Source organism: Ornithodoros turicata, unplaced genomic scaffold (genome assembly GCF_037126465.1).
Source record: "Ornithodoros turicata isolate Travis unplaced genomic scaffold, ASM3712646v1 Chromosome12, whole genome shotgun sequence".
Classification (NCBI taxonomy): Eukaryota; Metazoa; Arthropoda; class Arachnida; order Ixodida; family Argasidae; genus Ornithodoros; species Ornithodoros turicata.
Window position 1 is genome coordinate 999,233 of NW_026999301.1, and position 12,382 is coordinate 1,011,614.

Genomic DNA, 12,382 nt, shown 5'->3' on the forward strand with positions numbered 1-12,382 from the left:
AAGGTCTGATGTATCATCGCTTATTGAAACTGAACGAACATATCAACTGTGGTGAACCACCGGACAATTTCCATCTAATACTGTCTTGTACGCCATTGAAGAACCTTTATACAAAGAAAGGAAACATCAATAAGAGAATGTGCAAGTTCGTCGCAACAAAATGCAAGTTACTGAAGCGATACAAATACGACGACAACGTATCGATTGGATTGATCAACGCCGGATTCAAGCGACGGATAATAAGAAATCATTATATAATGCATTCGGAATTCATCAATCAAGACAACAAACGAAAACTTCAGAATTTGGAATAGGACAATTGTAATTTATCGAAATAAACAAGTGTAAATTGAAATAATAAATGAAATTTTTTGTCATCAATATATTGAATGCTTCGCATCGCAACGAAAACAGCTCATATTTGGTATGGATAGATTGAACAGAATGATTGCTAAGGAAACGAATATTCCACACTATGTGCAAGAATTCTAATATGGAATCAGAGCTAACAATGAAATAGGTTTCACCAGACTACACTCTGTTCAACTTCAACACCCGAAGTATAGAATTGCCGGAGAAGGATCTGTCACTGAATTTTGAGACATGATACATCAATCTCTGATTATAAAAAAAAAGGGATCATCAATCTTTTGTGAAAACTTATCACATTTCATGAATTAAATTCCACAGTGCATGTATATTTCTCAAACAGTTGGAGTATCAACGGAACCATACATACAACACACATCAGATCGCTGCATGTGAAGGTGAAAACCTGTTTTTGCGCGTTTCAGAGCTAGCTGCGGACGAGAACAGCGCTACCCTTTCTCGGAACGTGCGGTAAATACCCCTAATTCGTGGCGTAAATGCTTTACGAACCCACGCAGATGTCCCCATACCGAAGTAAACAGCGTCACACTAAAGCGAAGCAGCGGACAGCGGTTCTTATGTCGCGGGGCCCAAATGTCAATGTCGTCTGCTGGCGCCATGTTGAGAATCGTACTCGCGCCCGTTCCACAACCTACCCGAGGGTTACCCTACTCCCATGGTCACGTGGTACAACTCTGTCACGTGACCAACTCCTACTTGAGGGTTAGTTGTGGAACGCACGCATGATCTCTAGCAGTGCATTTCTGCAGCAATCCATGATCTGGCAGTTCGTGCATTTTATAACAATAGTGTGGTCCAGGCTTTTATTTTCGGTTTAACGGGCTGTACATTCTCTGATATTGCAGGGAACCAGGTGGAAGGTCGTGCACTGCACATGTAATCACGTTAATCCACTTCGAAACTTTCTCTCTGCCTACCACCGAGGGAGAAAGACGGCGCTAATGTCGCGCTGCCAAACTCCAGGCAGGCGAACGTTCCTATAAATATGTTGATGTTGACGTGTGCGAACACAATAATAGGGTTATGTTGAATGCGGCTACGACTTTTTCAACACTAATATTGCCGCTACATTCGTGTTGGCCATGAGCGATGACGTCACTGAAGTCGTGGAGTTATTTTGCTTCCTCATTTCACGGCACGGTGACCGCATTGGAATCGGTGAGTCTGTAATCCAAAATGTCTGGTAATTTTTCGTTCAGTCAGGTGATCGAGCTTGTTTGTCTGTATGCTGTTGAACTCCGGTGGCGCCATGATGGGAGAGTGCGGAAACGACCACCAAACTTCCGTTAAATTATAGCGCTATACCGCTGCTTTGCAACTATATATGAATCATCCGAAAACAGAGAGCGCTGTTTTTGCTCGCTGCTTTGTAGCACTATGTTAGCGCGTTGCTATTCGCCGCGAGATCGAACTATAGGAGGCGACACCGTCGCCTTTCTAGTGTGGATAACGCCACGTCCGATGTTCGGAGTTCGTGGTGTTTTGCAGTGATTCTAGTTTATATGCAACGGAAGATCACATGTCCTGCGATGGTACGGTATTGTTCGGTTCCCCAATGTTCCACCTACTGCACTGAAGGTGGAATAAGCTTCCATCGCTATCCGGAAGAGCCTAATCTTCGCAAACAGTGGCTTGTAAGGCTTAGAAATGGAAAGGAGCCTTCGAAGTACGCTATGGTCTGCAGTAGACACTTCAGTGAAGAGGATTTCATAACAATAAAACTGAACAAGGATGGTGAGCTTGCGCTTTATTACCTTTGTTTAGTGATGTACAGCTGGGTGTTATCATTAGTTTGCAACGCTTCCTTGTGATCACTTTTCTACATGCTACTGGCGTCGAATAACTGATAAATAACCTAGAGGTTCGTTTTCTTTGAAATGACGTCTCTCCAGTGACTGAAGAGCAGTACTTATGATACGCAGATTGCAGTGGCGATTGCGATGTAGTGAAGGCTGCATCCGCATGACGCTCGTCTCTGTACGTGTAGCTAACAGCGAAAGGCGTTTATTTGTAACTCTTCCTTCGACTGTGCTCATGCCAGAAAATGTATCTTTGTGATTCCTGGAAGCTTTGTACATATCGTAACCAACTGTTCGCTTGTTATCTGCCGAAATGTGAAGTATCTGAAATGAGGAGCCTTATGTTCACAATTCCTGTGTTTTGTTTTCAAGTTTGCAAGCGTCGGTACCTGAAGAAAAACGCTGCTCCCACACTGAACTTGCCACGGCGGAAGTTTGATTGCGAGAAGAAGCCTCGCAAGCCACCAGGCATGTGTTTTTGTTTACTACACGTTCTGTACGTCAACTGCAACTCGTCCTTTGCCTTTGTAGTTCAGAGAGCTCCTACTGAAGCTGTGCCGACTGTGCAAAGGGGGATTTCCAGCTGTGATCAAGGTAGGTCAGGTATAATAGGAAGAGCGTAGATTAATCTAATGGAATATATGTAGAGGCTGGTGATGATGAGCTGCAAACTGCAGACAGTTCCAGCCTGGCCAGTGCCAGCACACCTGAGCACAATCTGGGAAGTCCCATAGCTGACAATGATGAGTTCAGTCAGGGTGGAGTGGACGTTAGGATGACCTCTGGCCCACAATGTACAGACACAGTCAATGAAGGTGCGTTATTACTGTATAAAATTGTTCACTTCAGTTGTTATGAACTATGTCAAAATTCCCATGACATCTAACATGTTTTCTTTGTTTTGTACAGTGCCCACGCAGGACATTCTGCAACAGTTTGCTTCGATTGCCTGTGTGCACGCTGGCACTCTCAGGGACGCCTGTGTGCAGGCAGATACACTCGTGGAATGTGGAAGGCACAAGCCACTGTTGACATACCACAGTGTTCGGGAAGAGGACAAAATTAGAACGTTGACAGGACTAGGTTGTGTGCAGCTGATGGAGAACATTATCAGAGAGTTTTCAGTTTTGCGAAAAGCAACAGTGGCAAGAGGATTTGCACTAAGTGATGAAGATGTGGTGCTAATGGTTTTTGTGAAGTTGTATCACAACATCAACTTTAGCTTTTTATCTGTTCTTTTTGGCATCCATCGCACAACTGTTTCCAAAATAATGAAAACTGCAATTTGCATCTTAGCTCGTGTACTGGGAGAGGCAGTGTTTTTCCCTACTAAGGAGTCTGTGATGGATAACATGACTATATACTTCAAGCACTATAAGAACACTCGCGTTGTACTTGACTGTACAGAGGTAGCCCTGGAGAGGCCAAGTGACTTAACCTCACGGCTGCTTACGTACAGTCAATATAAAAGGCAGTACACCATAAAAATACTGATTGGATGTTCCCCAAGCGGTATGATCTGTGTAGTCGGACAAGGGCATGGAGGTCGTGCCTCTGATTCACACCTTACATCGCAGTCAAACGTGCTTGACATGTGTATGCCTTATGTGGACCACGTCATGGTGGACAAAGGCTTCTTAATCGAAACTTTGTGTGACGATGCAAGAGTGAGAATGGACAGACCCCCGTTTCTGAAAAAACGGCGTCAGATGGAGGAACGCGAAGCACTTCAAAACCAAGCCATTGCAAGAGCGCGGGTTCATGTGGAAAGGGTGATCCAGCGGCTCAAAGCATATAAGATCCTGCAACAGAAGTTCCCTCTCCAACTTCTTCCTGTTTTTGATAAGGTAGTTTTACTGCTTGCTGGTGTCGTCAACTTGTCCAGGCCTATCCTGGCTGAAGACAAGTTTCTGCCAAACTGCTGAATGTGCAACAAGTCTGTAAAGGTGTGCATCATGAAGCATAATGTAATTGCCTTCTAATGCATGACATGGCAACATGTATGAATGTTAATTGCCCATGCAATTGTAACTGAATAAACAGTCTGTGGGCCCTTGCATAAAAACTGACACTGGATTTATTCATTCTGTAAATGCCATGCTGGTACTCCAGATGCATTGTTCACATAGTACATACATTATGACGCTCTTAGTGCATTGAACAGGTAGTTTCTATAAATAATGCACACTGCTTCATAGCACTCTTTAAAGTAGTCATGACAAAATTCTATGGTACACAGATTCCAGACTTCTTGCGACTCGTACACAAAGAAATCGCACTTAGAAATACCAAGCACACCCATTTGGACTTGCATTTGCGTCATATATATGGGTTTTGGATTATCTTTGCTGAACGCATTCTTAAGTTTCTGTGGACACTTTATTTCTAGTAGTCCCTGCCTTCCTGAGCAGCAAGTGCACTCAAAATGTACCACACCATCTGGTGAGCAGCCAATCAGTGGAAACTCGCTCCAGATGAAAAAACCAGTCTCCTCTATTGTAACGCTGTGACCATAACGCTGCATCACCTCTTTGTACATTTCTTTTGCTACACCCTCTTTTGCAAGGCCATTTCTCATGGCCTCAGTCTGAAACACATGCGCTCTTAACACTGATTTACATAGGCCACTGAGGTTATGTGGCAATGGCTCTGACTTTAGCTTTTTCGCCTTTGTTTTAAATGAATGGCACAGTGTACTGCTTGCGATGCCCCTGCGGTATTTGAACCATTCTTCATTGGTCGATTGTCCTGCAGTGATTCTCTCTATTTCTGCTACAGTCTTCTGATTGTAAACTGCGCGTGCTTCTTCCAGAAAGCAGTCAAAGTCTTGCTTGTCCGTTGTCCTAATTAAATTAAGCATTGCTGTGGGTTGTTTGCTTGCCCCAGCTGCAGGCTGGCTGTTCAGTTCCTCTGGGCTGCACGATGTACTGGACCCTGTACAATAGTAAACAAATTAAATGCGCTATTCAATAGCAAGTAATCTGAAGGTTATTATAATTTTCTTGCAGCCTGAATTGTAAAACTGATCCAGAATTTTCTTTGTAGTACCATTGGATTTGGCTGACATAGTTAACCTGTGTGTCATATCGTTAAATTCTTCGGACAACACGAACAGTACATGCAAGGGATAGTACTTTATGGGATGCTTATAGTTACTCTAATAACGAAGGACATCACACTATTACTTTTACTAAGGGTTATCACTGGACTGTAAAGACAGGAAGGAAAAATATTGCACCTCTTCTCGCTTTTTTCCTGACGTGCATCTCTGGAGTACACACATAGGGTAGGTTAACCGTTAGCCCTTCCAAAACGTTATGCTCTGGTTGTGGCATTACAGGTTCCTGAAACTGATGTGCAAAGGAAAGAGCCCACATAACACACAGTTACAAAGTCATTGTTGTAGTCTATTGAACTTTTGCTTTAGATGCTGCTTGTACAAGCTACTCCTCTTTTTTTCCCTTCATACTTAACGTCTGATATCATACCTTTCGGCAACAAGGTAGTTTATGCGCAGGCGTAGGAGCATATCTTTGCTTTACAGTGCTTTTTGCATTTTGTCCCCACGACTGAGGGAGATCCGTTGATGACAACATGGTCAACTTCTGAGTCCTATTTATGTGAAGTAGCACAGCAATACAGTGCTTGCATTTGTGAGACGCTCTGAAAACAATGTCAGATTTTATTACTGCTAGTGTCTACACATGTTGAACCTTACTTGGTATCTCTTTGTGTAAGTTTCTACACATACAAAAAGTGAATTCAATGTATTGAAAACCACTGGGCAGTTGCAAATAAGGTGCAAGTATTGTTGCTTATGTAATAGTACAACTATATTTCAGATATGCTGCCAGAGAAAATGCGTGTTACATGATAACTTCTAGTAAGTAAAACCTGCTAGCCAAAACTGCAGTGACAGAAGTTGTAGTGATTCACATTTGCTAGGTGGATGTAATTATAGTTGCTTACTGCCTGCAATGGGTGAGGCAGAATGAAACACGACAGACGAAGCGATCAAGTCAACAACATGCTAGTGAACGGTAGTGCGTCTTACCCGGCTGGGCATGTGCAGTTGATTTGTAAAACTTTCGCGCAGTTTTCAAGCATCAGGTCCACCTTGTGCGGTTCTTTATGAAGTCCGGAAGATCGCAAAACAAACGCAATTATATGAAGAGGGCCCGCAGACTGGCATGTGGCAGCAACAACGCTGCATTCAATTACGTGACCAGCGTTGACCACTTCGTCGCCTTCGACAAGGCATCTCACGCCATCTCCGATGTGTTCCACGACAATGCTTAGAGGAAGGGAAACTGCAAAATGCGAATAGAGACGCTGTTATAACGCGTATAACGTACGCCTGAGACAGCGAATTACAGCCGCTCTGTTATTGCAGAAAAACAAGGAACGCCAGGAAAGCATTATGACGTGGTCATTTCTGTCGTTAAAATCAACAAAAGCGAAGGTCAATAAAGCTCCAACGTACCTTCAAACAAGCTGCCATCATCGGTTTCCATTGTCACATAGACGCAATACACACTAAACGCGCGTGTAGAAGCAGTCGACGCGGGGAGTCAACCCACACTGTGTTGTTTCATCGTTCCTCCGCAGCGCGCCGACACTGTTCGATCTCGGAGCGAATAGGCTCCGAGCGCTTGACAGGAGGCACCAGCGGCGATACGAACTCCAGCGCCGCGGTTTATGAGAACGGAAACAACTGGGAGGAGACTCACGTGGGTCTAACGTGGGGAGAAGGCGCGAGATCGCCCCTATCGTACGCGTTGAAGCTGTGAGTGGATTTCTGTGGCGCTTGCGGTAATTTTCACTTATGGATTTCGGGAGTTGAGAGAGTGGAAAGTTCTTCAACGTTGAAGAAAGACGAGGCCGAGTACCGTGCGGGCAAAGGGATGAGGATTGCTCCTGATTTCCAATATATGTATTATGTTGATTTGAGACGCATGTTGGCCCTTGGTACTTCAACTGAACAAGCGATACAATCGAATAAATGCATAGCTACTGACACCGTACATTATGAGGTACTGTAATCGTATCAGTTGTGAACATGCATGTAATGCAGTCAAGTAACCCGAATTTTTGGTTTCAAGTTCTTGCACCTGTCGAACGTACCCAAAATACAAATTGCAATGTATGTGCTTGGCCTAAGCCAGTGCATTTTCCCCGTGTATACACGGTAACCAGCTACCACTTGTGGCTCACACGGATGACGCATTCCTGTCTGAAGGTGTTCCTCACCTTCAGGAATTTAATTTATGCTTTCTTCCAGCATTAGCTAAGGAATAAATATATACAATATTGTCTAAAGATTTATTTATCTTTAAAGATAGTACATTGCAATTGCACAAGCACTGATATTACGTGCATAATCTTACCCATGTGCTCATGCATATGGGTGGGTCCTCCATTTAAACGTTGTCGACGAAATGGCCGCTGCAGATTCGCGAGTCCTTTGTCGGCTGCAAGTCTTGGCAACCATCGCCTCTACAAATATGCGCAATTGCTAATTAAATTTTCCACAATGATCTGTTATCGATAGCTAAGTGAAAGGCGAAGCTGACTCGAATGTTCTCACCACCGCTATCCACACGTTTCGTCTTCCTCGCTGGTGGGGACGTGAAGGACAGCCGATAGAAGCTCACTTTCTTCTCTCACCTGGTCGTATTTCCGTACGTGTTGTGTCAGGTAACGATGGAAGAGTCCATGTTCGAAGGCTTACCCATCGGTGAAGACCAAACACAAAATCCATTGAAAAAACAAAACAAAGAAAAAAAAAGTCTCACAAGCGATGAGGCACCGTGGCAGACTATGCTAGCTTCGCTGTGTACGGCTACTTCCAGTTGTTCGGAGAGGCAACGCGTGGGGGCGCAGATGCGCAGATGCGCGTCGAGTTAGAAGTGCACGGAGCCTATATTTCGGAACGGCCCTTAACGGTAGCTGCGTTTACATGAACACCACACAAGCGAATGGAATCGAGTCTAAACCAGAGAGAGGACGATACGCCACTGTTTAAGTGGATGCGCATCGAGTCCAGACCAGAGAGGGCGCCACGCCTTGTCATATCGGAAAATTACAGATGCACTTCCGCACATACTGGTGTTCCGCTATACCTTCGCACCGAACGTGAAAATGTCGAAAACGTAGCATCTACGCCCCATTTTCAAGCTTACTTCAGAATGAACTGTGCTCTACAGCTGCAAGCCTTCTGTCAGTGTAGACCCCTACATATCCAAAACGGAGCGTGGCTGGGAACTCCCTGACATCACCCTTTTGTGAACTGGACTACGAGTAGCAGACGACGCAATTAGCCCGCAGCCGATCGCCCCTTCCCATAATCCTCCCTTCTTTCCTTGATGCGGTCTGTTAACATGCAGAATCTGAATGCGCATCCACCGTCTCGATCCACCTCCGTTTAGCGGATTGAATAGGATACGCCATTCTGGCGAATTCACCCGTTTACATATGGGTGGATTCGATTCGACAACTGGGTACGATACTCTCCTGCCGTATTAATGTAAACGCGGTTAGTAGAGCTTATCAACACTTCACATGATACAATACGTATTCATTTCCACGTGGGACGTGACGCGGATTCGAATGCGAGCGCCGGTTGTGTTGTCTGGGTGCTTTCCCTGGGTTTTCCTCAGAGTCTTTGAGAAAATGTTGGCACAGTCCAGGACGCACAATTCTCTGCAGTTGTCGTGATGTTGCCCGTCTCAGCGTGACCCGCTACGGCACTACGCTACGGCACGGCGCTAAGTCCTATCACTATCACCACTTCCATTTGCATGATGTACAGTGCTGGACAAAAGTTTACGGAACACGCTCCGGCGCATTCGTGGGGGGGGGGGGGGGGTACCGTACGACCTTACAGACATGTGTCATTTGCAAGGAAGCACGGTACCATTCGCTGCTAGCGTGTCACTCTGGGGGAAGGGACGCGCCGGTGCGTGTTCGAAAACCTTTGTCCAGCATTGTACAACTGCGTGTATCCCGCATCAGTCCTTCTGTGTTGTTCATCTCTTTCTTGTGCCCAAACTCGGGTCTTTTTTTTATCTTATGCAGTCTATCTGAACATTAATCTCAATTACAGGGGTCGTTCAAGCTTCGCCATCGCTTTTCCTCGAGAAAAATCAGCGAGTAAATGTCATTGAATAAAACTTTCGCAAAACGATGTACAATCATTCTCGGATCAGTGCCACGTGCAGCAGTGTCAGCTATCATAGGGTCGAGTAGTGTGTCTGTATAGCTGTGAAATAGCGATCCATAATCAATCATAATCAAGTTGGGGAACAAACGATGTCAAGGGGAAGAGTGTACGAATGGTGCAAACAGTTTTGCGAAAAACGGGATAGGATCCCACAGAACCATTAACCGCCCATCAACATCCAGCGAACGTCGGGTTGTGGATGCTGGGTACGTCTCACGAACGTACACATTTGCTCCCGGCTACGTTTTAACTACGCCCATACCACCGTGCTAATCAAGAGAAAATTATGCGAAATGGACGTCGTAGGACCGCCGATGCGGATCTTCGAGGGACCTGTGGAGGATCTCTATTCCGGCCCCATAGGTATCGCGCGCTTATGGAAGTATCGTAATTTTAATCATGAGATAAGGACAACGACGCAAGTGTGCACCCAAAATACTTTATTTCTATGTAGACTTTATTTACATGTGCATTCGTACATGCCTGCCCTCACATGAGCAGTACAAATAATGAAAGAACGTGACAAGGTGCTATATCCAGATCATTCCCGTTCATAGAGATCGTGATCACAATATCGCCAAGTTATGCAAACAAGAAAAAAAAAACATCCATGTTACTTGCCGTATAATTAGTTGGCATCTTGTATGGAATCGACGCAATGTATCCTCACGCTCCTTCACGCCTTATGAATGGCTACCAGTCCCTTTATGTTGTTCATTTCTGTGTCTTCCGGCCTCTGGAATTCACTGGCCAAGTTCTGCTGCCGAGGCACACTGATAAAAGCGACATACATAATACAGGTATAATCGGCCCCTGCCTATGGCACTTACGGATACCAGTGTTTGGCCATACTTACCGTTTACCTAGCATTCTTACCTATAACGCATAAGACAGTAAGTTATTTCAAGACTGCTCATAGAGAAAACATCCCGCACTCTCTGGGAGGCGCTGAAACGCACACAGCAATGAATGGCGCTGAGCGGTATAGCCGTTTATGCCTGAAAGAACATCAAGAACACAGTGAGTGGACCACAAAATAAAAGTAGCACACACGTGCTAATATACCTATATTACAAGCTCAGCCAGGATCGATGGCATTTTTTTTTCACTAGCCAGTGGGCTACAGCGACTTGAAGAACAAAGGAGTCTAAAACGCGATCGCTTACAAACAAAGGCACCATGGCCGTTTACCTGTATTTCGGTCATAGGTAGTTGCCTCCGATGGAGAATCCGTTGCCTACAAGGCATATGCACTTAACTCTTCACAAATTTCAAACTGTATTGGTGCTGTTCCCGTTGAAAAATTACCGTATTACTCCAAGTCATTGCAGACTCCGCCATGTTTCTCCAGCCTCTACAGCGGCGTTTGAAATCTTCCGCACAACGGGCCAACAAGCTATGGCATCACGTGACACGTGACTCTCTCTTCTGCGCGTTGCGAAAAAACAAGCCTTCTGCGCAGATTTCTCCTTTGGCGGCGACGGCGACGCAGTCAGACGACAGAGCGGGAGAGAAGAAAGAGGCGGAGGGTCAAGAGCGAAAAGGAGTGCTCAAACGGCTCTTTCTGGACACAGTGCGGATGGGGTGCGCACGGTCTCTACAGGGTGATATATGTGGGACGTTTGCTCCTGTATACTCATTGGAGCATCCCAACTAACGCGTCAAGGAGGCGTTCAATGGATGTTCACTTTAGGCTGCGGATGCTCGGACCCTTGTCGGCTGTCCAGGGGAGGTTACTGGTTCTGTGGGATGAAGAATGAACCAAAGGGACACGTTCGTCTGACTGCAGTCACGGGAGTGAACATGGTATGCGTTGAGCAAACCATAATCGAAAACCAGAGTAACAGTGTGGGATATTGCAGCCCAGCGTAATATTGGTGTCGACAGTGTGGAGACAAACATTCACGAGCACTTGCTGTTCCGCGAAGTCTATGCAGGAAGGGTACTCCCCAACACCTCACTTGTGAGTAGAACGGGGGGGGGGGGGCGTGTCAGTCTCTGAGCAACTCCTGGCGATGTTTAAATTCGAGGAGGACAAAGGTTTGCAATGAATCATCACATGTTCGAAATTTGAATGCATAATTTCATCCAAGAGACAAAAAGAAGCAATATGAAATGGCAACGGAATGCTTTCTCAGCGCCAAAGAAAAGCGAGATGCAGCCGTCTACTGGGAATTCGATGGGAGCTCTCTTGTGGGGCATGTGGGGTGTCATCTAGGTGGACTTCTTCTGGCAAGGGGTCACGATTAATGCCCAGTCCTTCTCCACGTTACAGTATACAGTAAAGTGACTGAGTTAATTTAACATGATAACTGTAGTTGTAACGATACACTGCAAGAACAGAAACTGCAACTCTAACTCAGTTACTATTTTTGCGTGCTAACCGAAACTGCAACGGGATCACTCTGGTTTACACTTCGCAAAATAAACTTCGAGAATAAACTCCTCAAAATAAACCACGAAAAAATCCACGGTCTAAAGATAAAGCCGTAAAAATCAACTTTTGCGATACAAACGCTTCAGATTCAAACTTTCAAAATAAATCGTCTCTGATTGGTCGACAGGCACGGCGGCCTCAGAGCAGCGAAGGCTTTTGGCTCCCGCGTCTCAAAATAGTTCCCCGCAGGGTGAGGCGGTGAGGCTTTTTGCGGTGGGCTGGGAACGAGAGTACCGAGTCTGGACGAATCGTTTACTGTATTCTCCGCCGGCTATCAGGATTCTGTTGACACTGCAGTTAATGATTTGCTTTGCTGCTCGCCTGTCAAATTTGAGTATGTCGAACTCTGAATTCGTGTGGTGTCACCAAATGAGTTCCCGGTGTTGGTCCCAGCCGTCCCAGCTATGGTGGACACCTGCTATATTATGAACATTGTCACGAACATCGCCATTCTCCTGCAGCTGCCTTGGTCGTAGAGTTGAAAAGTGACGATCGACGAAAAAGCCTGATTCCGATACCGTGTGGATGTGTTGT

The 12,382-nt window shown here is 45.4% G+C and overlaps 2 protein-coding genes and 1 long non-coding RNA gene across 3 annotated transcripts; 2 read left to right on the forward strand and 1 right to left on the reverse strand.

The window, feature by feature from the left end:
* The first annotated feature begins 2,694 nt into the window (after nt 1–2,694).
* LOC135371671 (uncharacterized) lies at nt 2,695–3,162 on the forward strand. Its single transcript, XR_010415691.1, has 3 exons — nt 2,695–2,783; nt 2,837–3,004; nt 3,099–3,162. It is a non-coding gene; the product is annotated as an uncharacterized LOC135371671 (long non-coding RNA).
* A 379-nt stretch (nt 3,163–3,541) lies between these two features.
* Nucleotides 3,542–4,114, forward strand: LOC135371699 (uncharacterized). Its single transcript, XM_064605673.1, has one exon. The coding sequence runs from the start codon at nt 3,542–3,544 to the stop codon at nt 4,112–4,114; it is 573 nt and encodes a 190-aa protein (XP_064461743.1).
* Nucleotides 4,115–4,435: 321 nt separating this feature from the next.
* LOC135371700 (uncharacterized) lies at nt 4,436–6,703 on the reverse strand. The gene is made up of 4 exons (XM_064605674.1): nt 6,673–6,703; nt 6,244–6,499; nt 5,678–5,852; nt 4,436–5,123 (listed from the first exon to the last, which is right to left on the reverse strand). Exons 1-4 carry the CDS (start codon nt 6,701–6,703, stop codon nt 5,091–5,093), a joined length of 495 nt encoding a protein of 164 aa, XP_064461744.1. The 3' UTR covers nt 4,436–5,090.
* Nucleotides 6,704–12,382: the final 5,679 nt, after the last annotated feature.

Coding starts and splice junctions, on each gene's coding strand:
- LOC135371699 (XM_064605673.1), top strand. CDS start 3,542: ATGACTATATACTTCAAGCACTATAAGAACACTCGCGTTGTACTTGAC.
- LOC135371700 (XM_064605674.1), bottom strand. CDS start 6,703: ATGGAAACCGATGATGGCAGCTTGTTTGAAG. Junction 6,500..6,672: donor TGATGGCAGCTTGTTTGAAG/GTACGTTGGAGC, acceptor CGCATTTTGCAG/TTTCCCTTCCTCTAAGCATT. Junction 5,124..5,677: donor AACTACCTTGTTGCCGAAAG/GTATGATATCAG, acceptor ACTATTGTACAG/GGTCCAGTACATCGTGCAGC.